This window comes from Lolium rigidum, chromosome 7 (assembly GCF_022539505.1).
Source record: "Lolium rigidum isolate FL_2022 chromosome 7, APGP_CSIRO_Lrig_0.1, whole genome shotgun sequence".
In the NCBI taxonomy this organism is placed as follows: domain Eukaryota; kingdom Viridiplantae; phylum Streptophyta; class Magnoliopsida; order Poales; family Poaceae; genus Lolium; species Lolium rigidum.
Window position 1 is genome coordinate 26,574,221 of NC_061514.1, and position 23,573 is coordinate 26,597,793.

The 23,573-nt window shown below is 48.3% G+C and overlaps 2 protein-coding genes and 1 long non-coding RNA gene across 3 annotated transcripts; all 3 read right to left on the reverse strand.

Moving 5' to 3' along the window:
- Positions 1–2,997: 2,997 nt before the first annotated feature.
- LOC124670422 (SART-1 family protein DOT2-like) lies at positions 2,998–8,359 on the reverse strand. The gene is made up of 13 exons (XM_047206929.1): positions 8,303–8,359; positions 6,919–7,492; positions 6,620–6,785; positions 6,473–6,536; positions 6,200–6,313; positions 6,022–6,115; positions 5,880–5,946; positions 5,743–5,802; positions 5,015–5,621; positions 4,556–4,914; positions 4,069–4,289; positions 3,417–3,498; positions 2,998–3,322 (listed from the first exon to the last, which is right to left on the reverse strand). The coding sequence occupies exons 2-13, from the start codon at positions 7,449–7,451 to the stop codon at positions 3,242–3,244; spliced, it is 2,448 nt and encodes an 815-aa protein (XP_047062885.1). The 5' UTR covers positions 7,452–7,492; positions 8,303–8,359; the 3' UTR covers positions 2,998–3,241.
- An 845-nt stretch (positions 8,360–9,204) lies between these two features.
- LOC124671066 (putative threonine aspartase) lies at positions 9,205–23,338 on the reverse strand. Its single transcript, XM_047207501.1, has 11 exons — positions 23,117–23,338; positions 19,507–19,557; positions 19,072–19,192; positions 18,846–18,930; positions 18,461–18,542; positions 18,245–18,374; positions 16,847–17,010; positions 10,199–10,362; positions 9,819–9,939; positions 9,634–9,735; positions 9,205–9,542 (listed from the first exon to the last, which is right to left on the reverse strand). The coding sequence occupies exons 1-11, from the start codon at positions 23,336–23,338 to the stop codon at positions 9,450–9,452; spliced, it is 1,335 nt and encodes a 444-aa protein (XP_047063457.1). The 3' UTR covers positions 9,205–9,449.
- Positions 10,412–16,650, reverse strand: LOC124678821. Its single transcript, XR_006994652.1, has 3 exons — positions 16,610–16,650; positions 16,510–16,559; positions 10,412–10,653 (listed from the first exon to the last, which is right to left on the reverse strand). It is a non-coding gene; the product is annotated as an uncharacterized LOC124678821 (long non-coding RNA).
- Positions 23,339–23,573: the final 235 nt, after the last annotated feature.

The following is a 23,573-nucleotide window of genomic DNA, read 5'->3' on the forward strand; positions in this document are numbered from 1 at the left end:
TGATCTTGAAGTAGTTTTTGCGGATTGCCACTAGAGCAGTTAACTAGTACCTGATCCGTCAGATGAACTAGCCCCAACTACCATTATCCCTGTACAATATAGAATTTTATGTGAAGAAGTATAAATAAAAGCTCTCGAATAAAAATAAACAGTCGAGATTTTCCCTGACTCTACGATTCAAGCAAAATCTCGGGGGCTACTGACATAGGCATCCCAAATGGGTCTGCCAAAGATAGTACCCGGGGTTTACTGAAGGCCCACTACCCGAAGAATAAGAAGATTCGGGAGCCCAAGATATATTAAGGAAAGTTAGAGTTGTAATAGGAAGTGTTATTTGTAATCTGGCGGGATGAGTTAGAAACCGTCCCGGACTCTGCAACTTGTACAAAACGAAACCCTCGGCTCCACCTCCTATATAAGGGGGAGTCGAGGGACAAAGAAAGGATCGAATCTACTGTCAACATAACCCTAGTTTTCATAATCGTCGAGTACTTTTCGCCTGAACCTTCGAGATCTATTTGCCCTCTACTTCTAGCAAAACCCTAGTCTACAATCTGTAGGCATTGACAAGTTAATCCTTTGTCACTAGGCTCCCGAGACATCGAGCTCTTTAATATAGCCCTCCTCGCCAGATAGGCTTAGCGCATGGTGCAGGATCCTACCTCGCTGAGTGCAAGGATACTGAAGGCGGTATACTTCCCGGCAGGACATTTTTTGGGAGCCGAAGTGGGCAGTGCCCCATCTCGGGTATGGCGAGCTATTTGTGAGGGGAAGGAAGTCTTGAAACAATGTCTAATACGTTGGATTGGTAATGGGGAAAGTACACATATTTGGAATTCGAACTGGTTACCGAGAGATGGCATGTTAAGGCCCTTGGTTTGTAGACATGCTGATCCACCCACATTGGTGTCAGAGTTGATTGAGGGGCAGACCAGATCATGGAATATGGAGAAAATAAACTTATTTATGGAGCCAATGGATGCGGAGGTCATTACCAATATACCTCTCCCATCCAGGAGACAAGAGGATTGTTGATAGGCAAGGAGTGTTCTCGCTCCGCTCAGCATATCGCATGCTTGTGGATACGAGAGAAAGGAGGACGGCGTGGCTGGATGAAACTGTTGGAAACTCTAATACTATGGGAGTAGAAAAAGAGTGGACTTCTCTTTGGCAAGTTAAGGTTCATTCAAAGCTCCGAGTATTTCTGTGGCATTTGGCGAGACACTCTCTCCCTACGGCGGATGTCTTGCACCACAAAAACATGGCGACACAGAGCTCTTGCGCGTTGTGTGGTGCGCCAGACTCGTGGAGGCACTCGCTTATTGACTGTAACATGACGAGGTGTGTGTGGGCATTGTTACCTGAGGACTTGGTGGAGCTTGTTATCAATATTCAAGAACCAAATGCTAGAGGGTGGCTGAACGAGGTAAGTGCAGTACGACAAGATGAGCTGACTAGGGTCGTCGTAACCCTATGGGCAATATGGCATGCGCGCCGTAAAGCTTTGCACAAAGAGATATTTCAAAGTCCGTTATCGACACTCAGTTTCATTGATAGGTTCATTGGTGACCTGGGTCTCCTAAGTGCTCCTCCTAAAACAAAGCAAGGAGCAGCCAAGGCACCTCGTTGGTTAGCACCACCGGCTGGGGTCGTCAAGGTTAACGTTGATGCAACATTGTCAAAGAATGGGGACTTGGCAGCTGTTGCGGCAGTAGCACGTGACGAAGGCGGCGAATTCATGGGGGGCCTCAACAGTGACGACCAAAGGGATCACTGATCCTGAGATTATGGAGAAGATTGCCGGTAGAAAAGGACTCGCGTTGGCGAGCCTGCAACATGTGTGTTTGGCGAGCGACTGTGCTAGTGTAGTGCACGCCATCAGGGCAGGTGCGGTGATGGGGAGGTATGGGCAGCTAGTCCATGAGATAAGGGAGACCACAAGTCCTTTCAGTCGGTCGTGTGTGTTCACGAGAGTAGGCGTTCTAATATTGATGCTCACAACCAAGCTAGACGTTCTATCCATTCTAGTGTAGGTCGTCATGTTTGGCTTCAATCTCCACCTCTTGGTGTTCCTGTAAACATTTTGAGTTAATAATTGAATAAAGGGTGGAGAGTCTTTTCTCAAAAAAAAAACTTATTTTTTAATAGGTGGTGCGGCGTGACACATTGTTAATTTGTTATCTTCTCCTTCAGAACGGATCAGTCCGACCACGAACATGATTACCAGCGTGACCTCAGCTTCAACAGCAAGGCAATTTAGCAATCAATTGCAACACATGTGGAACTTACTTAATACTTAACGCAGAAATTTGAAAGCTGCACAAAACTGATCATAACTCCAATTTAAGCACCACAAGATGTCACACAAAATAGCAAACAGATGTATATTTGCAAACCGAGGATCGTGCATGTACAAGCACTGGCGGAGCGCCTTGGAGGCGAAACTGGGCCATCGCCCCCCCTTCCGAAAGTAGCAGGTAGTTTTGTACGCATATTCTCCATTCATCGATCGTATTTTCCTGGCTCACTATCAAACACAGAGCAAGGAGAAACATGCCTCAGCTCTCTCCCGCCTTTACTTTCCTACCTCAGCGCATTGATAATTCTAGTGGCAGCAATAGGTTGTTCTCTTGCCTTGGGACTTGAGCACACTTTATGATTTTTCTTGCTTGCCATCGGTGGATGGATCTTGGGGTACAGATATAGGCTACACCGATTTTATTTTTTACACATAGAACTCTATTCAATGCCAATTTCTATGTGCGTCAAGAACTGCCATATCGGTGGATTCTATGCAAAACAAATCTCCTCCCGTATTTGCTAGATCAATTCTTGCGTAAATTAAGATATGCATTTTCAGGCTTGAAAATCATCTTTTGTAGTTATGAATAGAACTGGAAATTGCAGAAAAATTAGATGCATGGTTTAAAAAAGTTCCAAATATGTTTAATTTGGCCCCCGCTATGCTTTTGGTCACGCTCCGCCACTGTGTACAAGTACTGTATGGAAGAGTTACAAAACTTACAGCACCTGTGTTAATATTATAGCCGTAAAATCTAAGACCCAAATTTACAGATTGTTACATTTCAGCGCATCTCATGATTGATCCTGCTTGTACTGGGTATCTCAGGTTCTTGCATTACAACGCCCGTTTGGCACTGGCATCCATGTCGGCTACTCAAAATCTGCTAAAACTCGCTCTTCCCTTCAATCCTACTCACAGTCAGGTCCAGGCGCAACCTCAGTGTTTTGGCTTCTTTGGAGGCAGCGGAGGCATGCCTCCAGACTGGGCACTTCGTTTGATGCCCAAAAAGAGCTCCACCTATCAAAGAAAGCATGTAAGTCAGTCAGTCAGTCACTCATATCTCTCGATATGGCCAAAACTACAATGTACAGTTAAGTGAAGAGGGCACAACCTTTTTGTCCCCAAGCATGGGCGTAAGACTCCCAGGATGTGATCTCTCCACGCTAGCAAAACCACTAGCGTCACCTGCCGGACTACATCACATAGAAAAACTTGATCAGCCATCATATACCAAGAAAGAAACTAACAGGAAGACAGATTACTGAAAGGGGGGAGCTAACAAGTAACATGAGCCGTTTGATGAGATGGTAGGTAACTAGACTGAATTGGGGTTTGTTCGTATACAGTTATCCACAACTCAATCAGTGTCTCAAAACAAAAATCATCAATGTGGCCCTCGAGCCATTAAAATCGTAATCCAAATCACCCAAAACTTATCCAACAGTCCATATCCAGAAGTTAAGCAGCATCCCAAAGTGAGTTTGCACTAGATAGTAGATACCAAGAGTAAAGTCCAGCATCAACAATGAGTAGTGACCAAATATACATTAATAACCTGAGCTACCAAACAAAAGGAAATTTGGTGAAACTAAGAGTGCCATAACACCTACAGATCCAGACTAACTTCAGAGCATTTTCTGTGAAGGCATTTGAGGATATCAAAGCAACAAAAAAAAGACCCCACGAAAAAAAGGCACTAAGAAAGCATAATAGCATCAACACGACTAACAAATATGCACAAATTGTAAGTGTTTACCACATACCCTGATTTTGCATTGCCACTTAAGACAAGGTATGGTGTTTGGCCACGAGCTTGAGCCTCTCTCATCTTTTCCGCGGACATCAAAGGCGTGTCAGAAGATTTCATTTGCTTTGTTTTCAAATCATCCTGGTACTTCTTCTGCCGTTTTTCCAGCTTCATTTTGCCTGGTCCCTTGCCATGGAATTTGTGCGACAGATCCCGAAATGCCTCCTTAGGTGTCATCTGCAAGAGAACATGAAGTAATGGTAAATAGCATATAATTATGTTGAGGTTACACAAATACAACAAATGGAACAAATAAGCTAGTATCATCCTAACAGAAAAGGTTGGTACAAAAAATGTACATATCGAAGTGTATATAATGGTAAAAGGCGGTCTAGCTAATGTTGTCTAAATTTACCACCAAGATGCAGTTCAGTAGATTAGACTTCATAGATAGGAGACCCAGGTGTGAGGGTGGGTAGGATAGCGTGCAGATGATTACTTACCACTCGACCGAATTCATCCATTCTTTCTATGCGAATTTCTTTTGGCCCGTCCTCAATACCAACAAGCTTGCTTTTCTTCTTGTCTGTGGTTCTGCCTCCCCAGTTTGTGCCCTCATTGAGGGTACCTCGCTCCTGAAGAAACTTCAAAGCTCCAGCCAAACCCTTGCCAACTGCAGCTTCATGCACAACCTCATCCGGTACGACTTCTTCTTCCTCTGCATCCTTTTTAGGGTCTTCAATGACAGTTTCCTCTTTGATCACTCCCAATCTGTTCATGTCATCTTTTGCTACGGTACCTGAAGGCATATCATCATCATCTTCATCCATAAACACATCTTCTGCTTCTGGCTTGCGTGTTTCTGCAATAAGGTAACAGCAGTAGTTAATATAAATACAATTAATAGTCAAGCTCTGTACAACTGTTACAAAGTTCATTACAAAAAACTTCAAGTAGGTTACCTTCATTTAACTGCAGGCCCCACACAAACTCTTCCATCTCTGTGATAACAACTTTATTCTGTTGTGCATCTCCCTCTGCAGCATCAGCATCTCCTTGGCCCTTGTTCGCAGTAGCCAGTTCTGCTACAGACTGAGGACCAGAACCAGCAGCCTCTTCCTGCTTCCTTAGAGATAGCTTCCTTGCTTGCTCCAGAGACTTCTGCAGATCTTCGTAATCATCACCAAAAACCAGTTCTTCCTCTTCAGCTGGTTTACCAGGCATTTTCTCATGACGCAGTGCTTTTGATGCCTCTTCAGCCTTTGAAATGGCCGCTTGGTATGCAGTGCTTCGCTTTTCGGCATCAGCCTTTTGCTCCATCTCCCTAGCAGCCTGTCGTTTACCATCATTCCTTGACCCACGATCAGCAGCTCCCAATCCAGAAGCAATAGCTTCTGCTTCAAGTGCATCAAGATCTAGCTTTTCTTTCTTCCTATGGGATTTCTTTTTCTTTGGTTTCTTAAACTGAAGCATCTCATCAGCGGTAAAGTAATCTGATGTCATCTTTGCTGCAGAAGTAAGGTCTTCTGTCTTTTTTTGAACAGAACCACCTTCAATCCTTTTGCGGAGCTGTCAACATGAAAATGTCAATTAGTATGTATGCAAAGCTCCATCCGTGGTATATCCAGGTTGCCTTGGATAAATACACTACCAATGGCATCTTATGCTTACTAGGGCAAATATAAGTTACCTCTTCCAACTTCTTCTCTGCTTCACCAGTGAAGCGTCCACCTTCATCAAGTGTCACTCCCTGTCAAGCGAAGGGGCAAAACGGTTAAAGAAACATCAATAAAATATCTACGAACTGAAGAAGAACAGCATGTTTACCTCATCTTCCATTGGATCATCATAATGCGATAGCATAGGTTTCTTTGACAATGGGTCATCACTGAACCTACCGACAGGTTGAAGAAAACATATATTAGAAAGAGAAAATCAATCAAAGAAACATCACAAGTAGTAAGCTTACTTGTCCTCGTATGTTCCTTTCTTCTGCGCAGCCTTGTAAGCTTCGTTTCTTTGCTTCTGCTCACCAATCTCGATGTTCTCAAGCATATCAGCCTCTACAAATTTTGTTTTTTACTAAAGTTAAAAAAGGTTAGAGAGAACATGTAATAATAGAGAGTGAAACAACAACAGCACATTACCTTCATTGATGTCCCCGTCAGCCAGGATACTCTGATCTTTGAGAGTCATGACAACTGCTCCACCTTCTATGACTTTGTCAAGCCCATGAAGAACCTTCACTCCAGATAAGTGATCTTTTCTCAAAACAATAGGGGAAACAAGAGGAAACATGTTACTACGACTGCTATTGACAGAATACTATGACTAAAAATAACTCAATACAGCAACAAATAATATTATTGGTTGACAAAATAAACTTTGCTAGTTCAAAGGATTTGTAGAGGACTGACTACCTCCGCCATGTTTATCTTCCACATCATCATCATCATCATCACTATTTTCTGCCAACATATCATCCTGAAAGTTTTAACACATGAAAATTCGTAAATAACATGCATCATGCTGGACAATATACCCAAAACCAATCGTTAAATCATAACCTGTTCCTCAAATACTCGTGCAAGACGTAACGCCTTCTCTTTTTCAGCTTGTCTTTTTTCGTCAAGTTTACGACTCTTGCCTACCCATGATAATATCTCTGAAGCATCATCTTTATCATCCAGTATTCCTCCTTCCTTTTTCTCCTTCAACCTTTCTTCCTTTGCCCTGAAGCAAATAACCTAAATTAGAAATTATTTGTACCGTCAAACGTTCAATGGAGAGATTTGCCAGCGAGGCAAATCCTTATAACTGAAAAAAGGCTAGTGAAGTGAAAAGAAAGATTTACTCAAGGGCATACCTAGCGATGCGCTCCCTGAGGACAGACGTGGAGGCCTGGTCAGTCTCTCCTGAGGGATCAACTCCCTTCTTCTGGTCTCCCTCTTCTCGCTTAGACAAATCTGCCTCTTCTCCACGGTCCTTTCCCCTCGACTTGTCATGTTCTCTATCCTCCTTCTCCTTGGTCTTCTCCCTGTTGCGGCTCCTCTCTTTGTCCCTATCCCTCCGCTCCCTCTCTGTATCCCTTTCCCGATCCTTGACTCGATCACGGTCCCGGCCACGGTCACGCTCTGAATCTCTGTCCCTGTTCTTGCTGCTATCCCTGTCCCTGTCTCTGTCCCTATCCCTATCTCTGTCCCTATGTTTGGTATCATCCTTGTCCCTCCTCCTCTCATCCTTATCTTTCTCCCTATCCTTGTCCCTCCTCCCACTGCCCTGGTGATCCTTCTCCTCTCTTCTGTGCCTATCCCTCCTGTCCTTGCCACGGTGCCTATCCCCACCGTCGATATCCATCTCTTCCACCACCGCATCCCTAGCATCGTCAGCCTCCCCCATTACCACAGTCCAGAATCAACAGAAAGAAGCAGCTTCCTGCCCTGGAAAATTACAGGATAGCAATCAGCTAGAGCATATTAAACAATGGAATTAACACTTCAATTGAAGGAGTATAATGGATCTCGTACATTTTTTTTTAATCTATTGGATTGCCCCATCTCTTACAGGTTTCTAAGACATAACAACAAGTAGCCCATACGAGAAGACCCTATGCTCTGTTCGGATGTTTGCTTTGGGGGGGCTAGGTATTGTATTGGGTTGAATGTCTAATATCCAGGATATTGATATTGAGAGTGAATGCCAATATTTCTGTTTGGATGTGTTAGATATTCGGTACCCAGACTAGGTGTTGAGGTTGAATGCCAAATGTTGTTTGGATGGTATAAAAGGATGGATTTCATTCCTATTCGGTACCTAGGCAGTACGTATACCAACATAAATATGGCCAAATAGTTTGACAACCACTATAAAAAGTTCAATTCATAATCCACCAAAACTAGCAAGCACATAATACAAGTGTGAAGCATACAAACTACGCAGTCTCATACGCGGATTACAAGTTGTTAGTCTAGCAAGCACATGAAACAAGCGCTCATGAATCAATCAAGGCAACATCTGCAACCACTCCTTTCTAACATCCATGGGGAGCAGAGCACGGCATGCAATCTGTATAGATCGGTTTTAATTAGTGCGCGGCATACAGTCTGTATAGATCAGTTTCAACTAGCATGGCATCTGTAGAAAGTATATCATACAAAAACGCATCACAGCTAGGGATCAAATAAATTGGGACAGAGACAATGAACAACTCCAAACGGGGACAGCAGATCGAAGGGAGCTGTGGCACGTACCTGCGCGGACGTAGGTCGCCGGAGCTCGGGAGGTGGTCGCCGGAGCACCTAGGAAACCTGCCACGAAAGTACAGAAAATGAGATGGGCGGGCGGGCGGGAGGGAGATACCACGGGAGAAGTAGGCTCGCTGGGATTGCAAGGACACAATTCGCCAAACAAGCTCACATCTCGCACGGTCAGGCTCACAAGGTCAGAGGCAAGGTAGCGCCCCTCCCACGAAACCTAGGGTTTGATGGGTCGCATATGCCACGGAAGATAAAACGCAGGGGGGCTGGGGGAGGGGATGAGCCCATACCTCGGTGCGGCGGCGGCGTTGGAGATACCGCGGGGATGGCGGGCGGCGTCCGAGGGGAGCGCGGCGCTGCAAGCCGCGGGGAGGCAGACGAGTCGTGCCGCCTACCAGTTCCTCGAGCTAGCGGGGAGGGCTTCCTCCTCCTAGCCCAGCGAAAGGAACCGCGCCCTGTCCCAGCAGAGGTGGAGGAAGGACGCGACGGCGCCGAGGTTGGAGACGGCGGCTGCGCTCCGGCGGGTGGAGGAGGAAGAGGACTCCGGGACTGGGGTAGTCGCTAATTAATTTGGTGTCTGTGATAGGATGGGCTAGGCCGGGTGGGTGTGTATCGCTAGCCAAGTGGCCCAGCCCAACTAAGGCCCACACGTCACACCATTTGAGCACAGCGTATCGTATCGTATCGTATCGATGACCCAGTTCCCAGATATATGTAACAAAAATGAAAGAACCTACTCTAACTGAAAATTTTATCTTCTCTTCTGCTGGTGCCATTACAGCAGTTCTGCTTCTGCAGCGTGCGACTCATCACTGTGAAGAAAAATAAAACAGATATCGAGATCACCTCAGTTCCAGATTCACTACTCAAGGCACACTACCACTCTGACAAACACCTTTGAATCTGAAACCTACTTCCGATACGATTGCTTTGTGCATCCTTGTCAGCAATTGTGGCAGAATGTGAATGGACCACCCAGCAACAAGTTATCTATGGCGCATACAGCATTTGCTCACCCATTAGCAAGACGGAAATGTTTCACTCAAGAGAAGAAAAAAAATGATGCCGAGAACGCCAGGATTAGCATGCGCACGGACACGCCGTGCTCCCGCAGGGAAGATGTTTTGCCTTGTCCACGTCGTCATTCTTCGCTCGACGGTGCACCGAAATGAACTCGAGTAGCAAAGTGCTGGATGGAACCAGACGCCGTTCTCGAGTCTCTAAGCATTGAAACCTATACAAAGCATTACCGAGTGTCTGTGAGATTCAGGTGAAATCAGTTTTGTTAGAGAAAGAGAGGAAACCGCCCGCTGCACAATACCTACCTTCGGACTGCTCATATTGCTCCCGAAGTACCCGATGCCGAACGACGAGGAGGAGTACGCAGCGACAAGCTCGGTGGCTTCAAGTACAGGCAACTCCCCTCTCTGCAGAAAATGTAGTGTTAGACCAAGAGCGGAGGGGTTTGCTCGTCCAACCTCGGAGCAGATGGGTTTGCGAATGAAAACACCTTTATTACGTCAGCCTGAACCAGTAACAACCCCGCGCCGGTGTCGTGAGACATCTCGCTGCTGCTTTGCACCGCCGAGCGCAGAACTTTGGTGCAGGAAGAAGCAGGTCCTGATGGTGACCTGAGAAGAAGATACGTATTGAGCATGTAAGGCGTAGTGTTGAAATTTTAACAAGGAAAACAGAAGGAGAACATTATGGAAAAGACAGCTGTTGCACATGCTGTTTCAGTTCACTGAGGCAGGAACATAATGTATATGTGAGACGGTCATTTTTGAACACACAAGATAGAATTGATCTTCCAGTACAAGTAACATGGTGGGCAATTGTAAAATGGAAAACAATACATATGAAATGCACCAGTTTGAAGGGAAAACGTACAGAGATGCCGAGACACAACATTCACGGGAAGCAAATCCTCTAATTAAGTGTTCACCAGCTCCGGTTGCACAACACCCAACTATGAATGGCGTGCCAAAGGGTCCTTTGGATGAAGCCCAGCACCCAGAGCCATACATAGCAGCCAACCCAACCCGGCCATCTACCTGCAGGAACTGATAGGTTTCACGGTGTATGCACACTCACGAGTGATGCTGAAGCTCTTGATTTATTTCTCTACGTAATAGCTTATCTTACAAGTGATGAGTACATGTCCTTATATAGGACTCAGGAACCGTCTATCCTAGGAACCGTCTATCCTAGAGATGGAGTTCAAATTTGATTTGAACTCTACTACCTTAGCTACTAAGCAACGGCTGAGTTCAAGTTTGTTTTGAACTCTACTACCTTAGCTACTAAGCAACGGCTGAGTTCAAGTTTGTTTTGAACTCTACTACCTTAGCTACTACTACTCTACTAGCAACATGATTAAAACAACAATTCTCCCCCTAATCTAGTTGCGGTAGAGGTTGATGACGCCAATTCTTTCTCGCAGATTTTTAAACTGAACGCGACCAAGTGCTTTGGTCAGAATATCTGCGAGTTGGTCTTCTGTGCCGATGTACTCGACCGTGACAGTTCCATCCTCAATGCAGTCCCTGATGTAGTGGTATCGCGTGTCGATGTGCTTGCTACGGTCATGGTACACTGGATTCTTGCATAGTTGGATCGCAGACTTATTGTCCACGAGCAGATTAGCGACGAGAGGAGCAGATCCCAGCAAGTCGCCGAGTAAGCGGCCGAGCCAAACACCTTGACACGCCGTCGTCGCAGCTGCGATGTACTCAGATTCGCGGGACGACAATGCCACCACCCTTGCTTCGGCTCTGCCATGACACTGGGCAATTTCCGAAGAAGAAGAGTGTACCTGTAGTACTCTTCCGTCATCGATATCACCGGCATGATCCGCATCGGCTGTAGCCGATCAGGTGTGCACCTTCGGCGCGGAGGAGAACGAACAGCCGGTGTCGATCGTCCCCGCAATGTAGCGGAGCAGGTGCTTCACGGCACTCGGGTGCTCCGTGGTGGGCGCTTCCATGAAGCGGCTCACCATGCCAACGGCGGGCGATGTCCGGCCTCGTGTGCACGAGGTAACGCAGGCTCGCCGACAATGCTGCGGTACGGCGTGACGTCGATCGGAGGATTCGTGCTCCTCTTCGAGAGCTTCAGCCTTGGTTCCATCGGCACATGAGCTGCGTTGCGGTCAGCCATGCCCGCCTTTTCGAGCACCTTCGCTGCGAAGGCGCTCCGCTTCGGCGTGATGTGGCCGGGAGCTCGACATACCTCGATTCCCGAGTACAGGGTGAGCAAGCCCAGGTCGCTCATCTTGAACTTGCTGCACATCCGCTGCTTGAAGCTTGAGATTGCGGTGGTGCTCCCTCCTGTGACGACGAGATCGTCGACGTAGGCGCCGAGCGGGAGTCGTGAGTCACCCTCTCCACGAGTGTACACGGCATGCTCCGAAGCACTCCGCATGAAACCAAGTGACACCGGCACGGCATGGAGCTTGGTGTTCCATGCGCGCGGGGCTCGACGGAGACCGTAGAGTGCCTTGTGGAGGCGCATCACCTTGCTCGAGTTGTTTCCGTCGACGAATCCCGGCGGCCGAGTCACATACACTTCCTCCCCCAAATCACCGTTGAGGAATGCCGTCTTCACGTCCATGTGGTGGACCTCCCACTTGAATTGGGCGCGACGGCGATCGGGAGCTCGACAGAGTCCGGTCGCGCAACGGGGGCAAAGACTTCATCGAAGTCAATCCCTAGCCAGCTGGACGTATCCCTTCGCGACGAGCTCGGCCTTGTGCTTGAGGACGTGACCGTCGGCGTCACGCTTGAGCTTGAAGATCCACTTCAATCCGATGGGCTTGTGACCCGGCGGCAGATCGGCAAGTGACCATGTCCGGTTCTCCTCGATTGGCGCAGCTCATCGACCATGGCGAGCCGCCACTCTTCGTCTCCTTCGGCCTCGGCGGCGTTCTTCGGCTCGCTCGTGGGAGTGAGGAGGAGGCGCTCCGCCCGCCCTGGATTCTCCTCATCCGGGTTGAGGAAGTCTCGAATGTTGCGGTAGCGAGCGAGACTTGGGTCAACTCCGGCATCCGGATTCTCGATGCCTCCATCTCGCTGGTGGAGAGACGAAACGCACGGGCTGGTCGATGCCGCGAGAGATGGGCCGACCCACCAATGGCGGCCCGGTCGGAGCCGATGCTACCCGTGGTGACGGCGAAGGAGAGCTTGATGCGAGTGCCGCTTCGAGCTTGGTTTCTTCGACGGTCTTGCCGTTGGTTGCGACATCGTCCAACTCTCCACGAGCGAGAGTGGCGGAGCCGTCATTGTGCTCTCCCCGATCCCAGCTCGCGGCCTCGTCGAAGATGACGTCGCGGGAGACATGGAGGCACTTCTTCTCCGGGTCATATAGGCGATACGCCTTGCTTCCTTCCTCATACCCAAGCATCACCATCGGGCGGGCTGCGGTCCTCAAGCTTCTTTAAGCCTGGTTTCGTCTCCTTCGCGTATGCCTTGCGGCCGAATACGCGAAGAAAGTGAACGCTAGGTTTTACGCCATACCGGGCTTCAAATGGTGTCTTCCCTTCCGGGCTCCTTGTCAAGGATGCTGTTTAGGACGAACACCGGCTGTTGCTTGCCGCTTCTCCCCGAACTTAGGCGGGACGGATTTCGCCTTGAGCATGCTCCGGACGGCGCCAACGATCGTCCGGTTCCGCCGTTCCACTACCCCATTCTGTTGTGGAGAATAGGGGCGGTGAGGTGACGGCTGGACGCCATGCTCTGCGCACCACTCGGCCGAACTCGTTCGCCGTGAACTCGCCGCCCCGATCGGTGCGGAGCACGCGCGAGAGGACGCTGCGTCTCCTTCTCCGTCTTGGCACAGAAACGCCGAATTGCCGCAGCTGCCTCATCCTTCGACTTGAGCGGTACGGCCACATGTACCGAGCTGTTGTCGTCGACGAGCAAGAGGAAGTACTTCTTCCCTCCCGGTGTTGCTGGCGAGATTGGACCGCGAGAGGTCACCGTGCACGAGCTCAAGAGGCGTCGTGGCACGGTACTTGGTTGCTTGCCGAGGGAAATGGGGAGCGCCGGTGCTTCCCCGCGATGCGAGCTTCGCAAAGGCTGCTCGGCATGGGCGATGGTGGGGAGACCGCGCACCGCTCCCTTCCTCGACATCTTCTCGAGGCTATCGAAGCTCCGATGGACGAAGCGTGAGTGCCGGCGCCACGCGTCGTCATTGGCGTGCGCCGCCGGACACTGCTCGGGCGCACGATTTGGAGCTGCACCACGTAGAGTTTGTTCGTCGTCCTTGGCACCTTGGTGATCAAGACCTTGGCACGATCGCGGACCTCCATGTAGCCGTGCTCGACGTGGGTGGGGTACCCGAGCTCGTCTAGCTGCCCAATGCTGACGATGTTCGACTTGAGCCGTGGGATCCGGTACACGGCCCGGCCAGCTCGTGATGTCGCTCGTTGTTGATGACGAAGAGGACGGTTCCGCGGCCACGGATGTCGACAACCGATCCGTCGCCGAGCGCACCTTGCCGGAGACGGTCTGTCCGGCTCGGCGAAAGACCGCTGTCGTCGCCGGTCATGTGGTTCGACGCTCCCGTGTCGAGGTACCCACGCTGCGTCGGTGTCGTGCGCCGTGCGCTCGAACACGACGCGGGCGCCCTCCTCGTTGAGATACACCTGCTCCCCGTAGGCGGTGCGGGTGGATCGATCGATGTTGAGGAGGCTGCGCGGCGGTCGCGGGAGATGCGGCTCGACGATGGTGGCCATGTGCAGCTCCGGGTCTGCTTTTCCGCCATTCTCGTCCTGGATCAGGTGCGCCGCCGCAGCAGCTTCGTCCCGCTGCTTCTTGCGGCAGTCACGCTTCCAGTGCCCACCACCTTTTGCTTCTGGCTCTGCCATGACACTGGGCAATTTCCGAAGAAGAAGAGTGTACCTGTAGTACTCTTCCTGTCATCGATATCACCAGCATGATCTGCATCGCTGTAGCCGATCGAGTGTGCGCCTTCCGGCGCGGAGGAGAACGAACGGCCGGTGTCGATCGTCCCCGCAATGTAGCGGAGCGAGGTGCTTCACACAGCACTCGGGTGCTCCGTGGTGGGCGCTTCCATGAAGCGGCTCACCATGCCAACGGCGAAGCTGATGTCCGGCCTCGTGTGCACGAGGTAACGCAGACTGCCGACAATGCTGCGGTACAGCGTGACGTCGATCGGAGGATTCGTGCTCCTCTTCAAGAGCTTCAGCATCACTCGTGAGTGTGCATACACCGTGAAACCTATCAATTGGTATCAGAGCAACCAGGTTGGGAGATGTCGGCACCACCACCTCTCCAGCAGCGGCGTGCGTCCGCAACCCCTCCTCCGGCAAACGGCGACGGCGATCGCCAAGTCGGGGACGGGCGAGGTGCGACACGGCGGGCGAGGTCGTGGTACGGCGGGAGGTGATCCGCGAGATGACTAGCGGCGGAGGCGGCGGTACGAGCCTCGTCTTCCCGATGCTCAGCGCGGGGACTACACCAGCCCGGGCCATGGTGATGGAGGTGAACACACGGGCGGCATCGCTGCGGGACGCGATTGAGGACGCCGCATTCTCTCGGCGAGAGGACAAGCGAGCCTTGGCGGCGCTGCTCCGCCTCACTCCACCCGAGATGCATCCGATGTTGATCGGGAAGGGAGCGCCAAGGCGGCGTGGGAGGCAATCAAGGTGCGGCACCGGGGCAACGATCGTGTCGCGATTCACGCATGCGGCGGCTCCGTGCGAATTCGAAACGATCGCCTTCAAGGATGGCGAGCGCATCGACGAGTTCGGATTGCGCATCACGAACCTCGCCGCCGCCATGCGCTCACTCGGGGATACTGCGATGATGAGAAGATAGTAAGGAAATTCCTCTGCGTCGTCCCAAAGCGGTTTGTGCGAGATCGCTTTCTCGATGGAGACGATGATGAACCCGGCCCACGCTCGCCGTGGAGGAGGTTGTCGGACACCTTCGGGCCGTCGAGGATCGCATCGAACCCCGAGCGGGGCACCGGCGCCTCCGGTGGCAACTGGCTGGCGACGGAGAAGCGGTGGGAGGACGGAAGGAGGAAGCGACGGGGAGGCGACTACGGCGGGAACGGTGGCGGTGGACAAAAGGGTGGCAAGCCACCGCCCAAGTCCTCGCTATCGCAAGGCTCCAGCCGCAACGGCCGACCGCGTAAGGCGGTTTACGCGGTCGGCGTTGCTGCCGGAGCCTTGCGATAGCGAGGACTTAGGCGGTGGCTTGCCACCCCTTTGTCCACCGCCACCGTTCCCGCCGAGTCGCTCCCGTCGCTCCTCCTTCCGCCTCCCATCGCTCACTCAGTCGCCGCCAGTGCGGCGCTACCTGCTCGGGTTCGGCGATCCTCGACGGCCGAGTGTCGACAACCTCTCACGCGAGTGTGGCCGGGTTCATCATCGTCTCCATCGAAAAGCGTCTGCACAAACTGCTGGGACGACAGAGGAATTTCCTTACTATCTTCTCATCATCGCGGTATCCCCGAGGAGCGCGTATGGCGACGGCGAGATTCGTGATGCGCAATCCGAACTCGTCGATGCGTCGCCATCCTGAAGCGATCGTTTCGATCCGATACGGAGCCGCCGCATGCGTGAATCGCGATACGATGTGCCCCGGTCTGTACACTGATTGCCTCCCACGCCGCCTTGCGCTCCCTTCCGATCAACATCGGATGCATCTCGAGTGGAGCTGGAGCCGGACGTCGCCAAGGCTGCTTGTCCTCTCGCCGAGAAAATGCGGCGTCCTCAATCGCGTCCCGCAGCGATGCCGCCCGCAGTTCACTATCACCATGGCCCGGTGTGTAGTCCCGGCAGCTCGGGAAGACGAGGCTGCGTACTGCCGCCTCGCCGCTAGTCATCTCGCGGATCACTCCACGCCTGCGACACCCGCCCGCCGCCGTACATACCTACCCGTCCCGAACTTGGCGATCGCCGTCGCTCGTTTGCCGGAGAGAGTTGCTGACGCACGCCGCCACTGGAGAGGTGCGTGCCGACATCTCCCAACTGGCTGCTCTGATACCAATTGATAGGTTTCACGTGTATGCACACTCACGAGTGATGCTTTGAAGCTCTTGATTTATTTCTCTACGTAATAGCTTATCTTACAAGTGATGAGTACATGTCCTTATATAGGACTCAGGAACCGTCTATCCTAGGAACCGTCTATCCTAGAGATGGAGTTCAAATTTGATTTGAACTCTACTACCTTAGCTACTAAGCAACGGCTGAGTTCAAGTTTGTTTTGAACTCTACTACCTTAGCTACTAAGCAACGGCTGAGTTCAAGTTTGTTTTGAACTCTGCTACCTTAGCTACTACTACTCTACTAGCAACATGATTAAAACAACAGGAACATCAGGGTTCTTATTAAGGTATGTTGCATCTACTAGACTATATGCAAATGCAGAAAGTGACAAACCTTGCTCTTTTGTCCAAAATTGAGAAAATTTTGAAAATGAAAAAAGGGGGCTTATGAAAGAACAACAATTCCAAGTGCACTATTGATATATTAGACGTGAGTGATGAAAAAACTGACAAACAGACCTTTAGAGCAATGCCACCACTAGATGCACCTGATGCCACATTCCCATGGTCATCGATACAAACAACACCAACAGTATCCATTACACAATCTTGGTCATCTTCCATGATTGGTTGGGTGAATATCTTCGCCTTCTTTACATTGTTCAAAATCTCAGCTTCAGCTCCTAAATATGATGAGGCAGCTTAGGTAGACTGTTTAAGTACAAATACTTCTAGATGCGGGAAGATGCAGCCAAATGACCAGCATTGGTACCAATCAGAACGGAAAAGCACAAACAAATCACCACTAGTACCACATGGCTGAGACCCAGTACCACAAGCTAGATATTTGGGTGCTGAATATTGGAATATATTAATTTAGAAGACATTTTATAAAGACATAATAGCAGCTAGATGACCATTTATGGAACCAAAAACAACTAAACAGATGAAACGAAGATAACAAGCAGCAGAACATATTAGGCCGTAATGAAAGCACTACTTTATAAGTTATACCACACTATCAATGATCTACGCCCTCCATTCGAATTCTGTGACAAGAATTATGGAACGGAGGGAGTAAGTATCAAATCGTTGTTCTGGCCCATACTGTGCAAATGGGTTGGTTTGATTATATCTGTTGGATGTTGCATTGTTTGTAAACCTAGAAATGTTTTTTGTGCAAATTACATGTAGTATATAAAATTACAAAAGAAGCCTGGTGATCGGGTGTATATGTGAGCACGTATCCATTGGTTGACACGTGTCACATCTAGCAATCCACTGTTATCATCATTATTGGGTTAGCAAACCACATCAGCACTAACAACACTTCCAAACCACATCAGCGCTACCAATCATTGAAACACGGGACCCGCAGCCCACGCCAAGTATGCTTAGCGATGGATAAGACAACTTTAAGGCAACAGATCCAATTGACGAGAACCGGATCTCAACGCAGATCGTGTGGCATCTAGAGGGTGCTCACGTATACACCTAGTCACCAAATCCCCTCTCTATAAAATTATCAGCAGAATATAACACCTAAATTGAATAACAGTTTGGGCTACAGGTAGATCTTCAAGTCACAAACTAATATTTTAAGAGGCCTTATTGGGTACTGCCCGAGGCACAACCACACAATGTAATCTATTCATCCATGCTACTGAATGGAAGAAAAGAGCTACTAGAATAACAGCTAATAGTTAACTTCCAACTGTTCATTCAATATTTCTGTGCAAAGGAAATGATGTTAATCATACAACATTACAACTGCAGTCCAGTTTCAGAAGATATTTCAACCAAAGGAACATTACATATGGATGAGCTAATATAACCACTAATCCAAGCTAGAATTTCAAATAATATGCCAGAAACATCAGGAAAAATTGAAATACAAGTGAAATATGAGGAAGGAACCTGATGCTTCCAACTGTACTGAACTTGATTCTGAAGCAGAAGCAGTGGTACGATTTACCGATTCCTTGGCATTGGCAAGCAATGAACTGTATTTTACCCACTGTGCTCTTGCATTCTCAGTCACTAACCACTGACTCCGCATGTGAAAAGAGATGGTAAATTACCAGCGATTTAGGAATGAAAAATTGGATGAAAGAGTGGAAGGGGAGATTTTACATTATTTTCCTCCGATGTAGATCCAACTAGGTCGATTCCTTTATCTTTGGCCCATTTGTATGCTCCGTCACCGACCAAAAACCTAAGAAACAGCGAATAAAGTCATTCAGAATTACATGTAAGATGGATGGGTGTGCATGATAGAATGCTATCCGTGATCACAAAAAGCAGTCATCGTGCAATGGTCCCATTGTTCAATGAATATAAGTCGTTGTTTGCATTACTTATTTCAGCATCAGAGAGAATTGATTCTAACTTTAAAGATCATGGCATGGTCAAATCAGTCATGTGACACTACTGAAAATAACAGGAGGGCAGAAAATTACTGAAAGAATAAAGTTCTGGGTAACCAAAACATGGAGAAGACAGTTGAATTTGTTATTACATGGGGGGTATCCGACCAAGCAGTGAAGGACCCATCATCTGTTCCTTTGCCAAGTGTAATGCAACTTGGATGGGATTCTTTATGCCTGATCTATAAAAACAGAAAGTTTGGTCAGAGAGTACCTGAACAAGCACAACACATGCATATCAACAGTAAAATTTCTGATACACTCTCATTTAAAGCTTCTATTATAGGGGATCAAATGCTAGTAAATTTCCACAAGTACCTTGCACAGCTCCAACAGCTCCGTAGGTACCTGTACTTCCATCCATGATACTCGCATCGCATTCCACCCGACCACTCTCAGTCAAACTTGAACCACGGCCAGCGTTTGTAATGGGGTCATCCTAGTCAAACATATATGAGAATGAAAACTTCCATCACACATTTTGAAACAAGCAAGTGCTGATAAGACTATTATGTACTTGAACCATAGCGCTACAAACCTGCTTAAATCTAGAAGGGTTGTAAGCCTTGATGTACAACTAATGCAAAAAATAATAGCACTTCTACTTTCTCATTATGACATTAGTAAGTTGTGATTAAATCGTGTGAAACATACACCAAATGCTTACTTGTATATTCCACAATTCCCACAGATGTTAATGGAACAAATTATACAAAATAGACACCACATCTATCCACAGGGAATGACGCATACCTCCAACACTCGAATGGCAGCTGCAACAGCATCAAGACTCGAGCCACTGCCCTGCAAATAATATACAAGGAGCATTAGGAATTCACTAGAACGGAGGTACATGGATGCTTGCCAAGTCACATCATAGTATATACGACTCTATGGGAGGTAGACATGCTTCAGGTATCGGTAACCCAGTGGAAATGCAGACCTACAGATACCAGATCGGGCCCCTTCCCAAATTTACTATATATCAAAGCTAACCCCTTTTGCTCAAACCTCAGCGTTTTGGTAACTGTTCACATGCCCATTTTGTCCAATCTAGCGTCGCCACATTTGCATTTTTTTCCCTTTAGAGTTACTATAGACGGCCGCGTGTGGTTTTCCTTTCCCCCATGGTCAAAGCGGTGGTCAAAGCGGTCATTAAGATCCACCACCGAACAAACAGAAAGTTCTGGGATCTAGGAGTGTGTCCGTCGGAGGCACGCGTACTCTCCCCACTCCTTCCCATGTCCCTCACGAGCTGCCCAATCTCCATCTCCACTAGACTCCATGGGACCTTCTCCGGCGTCTCTGAGGGCTTCGCCAGTCCGGCCGTCCGCCGCCACGATCATGGCCAGATGCATCACGAAGCCGTACTGGAGGAGCCGCGCAGGGGGCGTCGCCTCGCGTAAGTGGGAGCCAGCCCGAGGGGTGCCAACGTCGGCGGAAGGAGGCCGTCAAGCGCTTGGCGGCGCCGCTGGGAGCGCTCCCTCCTCCCTTCACTTTTCTCTCTTTGGTCTCCTCTCTGTCATCGGAAAACGGTTACAGCGGCGGCGGAGACGGCCGCGTCGACCATGACCTCGACGGCCAGGAGAGCGGGCGGCTGACGAGGATGGGATGCTGCGACGCCACTCGATCTCAGCTGTCAAAATCTTTCGTTCTCTTTTCCTTGCACATGCTTCTCCTTTTCTGTTCATGTTCTTCCTGTTAATTTTGGGGATTAATTTTTGCTGCACAGGACATATGGAATTTGGTGACTAGATGGATGATTATGTGGAGCACGGGCAGCGCATCAGGTGCGGTATTGCTTTCTCTCTCCCCGATTCCAGTAGATTGGACAGTAGGTATATACATGGTATTTTAGGAGTTAATTTGTTGATTTATTTGCTTGCATATTTATACAGCGATTCTGCTTTCATCATTGTTTGTTCCCAACACTGAACCATGTGTATTTTGCACTTGCAGCTGAAATCTTGGGAAGTATTCTTGCTGTACATGACATCGAGCTATGCTACATGGATCCGGTAAGTTCTGTTTTGCAAAGCTATTTTGGTGATTTCAGAGCTGCTGTACATGCGGGTCTGGCTACTTACACTTTGGCAGTTGAATCAGGGTACCATGTCATTCAGCTCTCCATAATAATCCTTAAGCCCTCATCCATTGCTCTGTAGTTTGTCCACCTGTACTTCTCTGTTTCGTTATACCCCTCTCATCTCTGCACTTTTTGCAAAAAAAAATCAGATCTTCTTCTAGATTCCATTACCCGCTTCCTACTCTTTGCTGCATAGTTTGCCGATATGTACTAAGGAATTCCACTTATGTGTACGTCAAGGGAGGGAAGCATGCTGGCTTCATTGGTCAAAGTCATGTTGCCTTATTGATGCAAAATCCTTGCACGTATTGCTCCCATTTGGGAAAACAGGGACCAGCAAAAAGGACAGAATATATATGAGTTAGGCTTCAATATTGCAGTGTACAATATTTTATTTTCCATTGTTATGAGTATCCAGCTATCCTTGCTGCTTATCTTGCCGTATTTCTATCTTTCCAGGTTATACATCACTTATACCATAGATTCCGTTATCTTACATATTATTCTCATAGAAGTATCTTTAAAAAATAGCTACCACAGGATATACAACGCTTCAAACTTTGTATTGTCATATATTTACAAGTGCTTACTTCTGTTCCAAAGCAAGCACACCCAGATTGTCTCTTATTTATTCCTCTTTTTGGCATCATGAGAAGAATTAGTTTTACAAGGCCACCAACAGAACTCGACAGCTAATTGCACCAAAACAAGAAAAGGCAGCCATTCAAGGGTTCATCGTTCTACTGCAGCACAATATTTCAAACAAGCCATGCATTTTGACAGGGAAGCTAGGCACTACTGAAAAGTTACTTTATAAAGTGAGCATACCACATTTAGCATATGCACTTCTGACTCTTTATATGAATAAGAAAATTGTATTAAGTTGAAGAAATGCTTCCAATGGTTAAAGTCTACAGAGTTTTTTTCTTCCTGTTCTAGGGAGTTTTTTTCTTGCTTTTAATTTGCTGACAATCTGTCCAGTATTTACCACTTGCTGTGGGTAGCAGGAAAGGTGGTGGTAAACATGTCACACTCATCTCTATCATTTACACCAGCATCTCAAATATTTACAGTTTCATTTCATGTTGAATTCTCACTATGCACGTTTCTTATGCCATTCTTCAGCATGCGTTTTCTCTGACTCAACAACAGAGTACTGAAAAAATCTAATCAGAAGGGAATGTATAACCTATGTACCATATTTTCCTTCACAAACATCATTACTTTCTGTTGAATTTCAAGGATACCATCATACTATTTTTTAGAGTATAATCTGATTTTTCACCTTCAGCCGTACAAGTGTGTATGCAGCGATGTGAGTTTTCACTGTCTGGCTTCACCTTATTCCCAGTAAGGCTTTGCCAACGATACCGGTGGAACCACTACAAGTGTCGGAAAAAATTGGTTGATGTCTCACTAGTTTGGTTTTTTCCAATCTATGAATATGGTTAGGCGCTATCTATTCAAGTAGTTTTGATTACTTAGACAATTTAATTAATGAACTTCTGACCCATGGTATCGGTCACAACTGAACAAAGGGTTGTCTCTTCGCGAGTCATTTATTTAGTAGAAAATCAAAGATTTCCAAGTGTGTCAGAGAGTCTGCATTTCCACTGGGAGTTCAAGCATAGTTTTCCTTAGCTCGGCTGAGAGGAGGGCAAGTCGATAGAAAAAAATTGAGCAGCCTTATGTTTTGTATAGTATAGTGTCGGTTGTTTTTTCTTGCAACGTAATACAATAGCTAATATAGGTGCAAGCATATATACTACTCAGCTTATATGTTGTAAAATAGTTGCGAGCAAGTCACTGTTCATTGTAGCAATACATCAGGTTTGCACAACACTCATGGAAACCACAGTCGCGTTATTGGCCATGGCTGCAAGCCTGCAACACCAAATCACAAAATCCCATTTCTATGTTCAGCACTCCTTGCTTAATCTAACAAAGTCGAGAGGCCTCTTACAGGTCCGCACGGGCGCGGTGGAGCTTCCTAATACTAGTACATAGCTTTGCCACTAAAACTTTTTCTTAGGGTTGAACCAATAGCGTAGGATTCGTCGGTTCATACAAAATAGAGCATGTTGTTGTTCTAATCTAAGGGCAAAATCCCCCCTGGTACCTATAATCGAATGCTCAGTCAGGCCGCATAATTTTTTATTTTTTTTTAGATTAGGCCGCATAAATTCTGGCGTAGCACAGCGGAACCGAAGCACTGCCTAGCGTGGGAGGAGGAAGCTAAGTTGGAGTATGTAGGGTGCTAGGGTGTAAGGACCGGACCTCGCGGAGGACGGCGGCGGCGGCGAGGCAGGCGCGCTTCATGGCCCGGCGGTAGACCTTCTCGTTCGCCGGCGCGTGGAACCCGGCGCCCACGTGCACCGCCACGAAGAACCTACGGCCGAGGCTGGGGCTGGGGCTAGACCCCGGCCCATCTCCTCCTCCGCCTCCTTCCGCCCCGGCCGATTCCCCATCTCCGCCGCGGCCGCCGCCGCCGGTGGCCATGTCTGTGTCCCCGCGCCTGGCCTGACACACGAGGAGGGGACGAAAAGGTTTTGAAAATTAGGGGATTTTTTTTTGCCCATTTTTACTTGCTAGTTGGTACCTCTATGAATTGATCTTAATTTTTTTAGAGTACCACTCTTTACTTTGCCACTTTACAATTTACCCTTCTGAATTATTTCCTCTAATTTTAAGTATTTAGCAAAAAAAAACTGCAAGACAAAACTACCCATGGTTG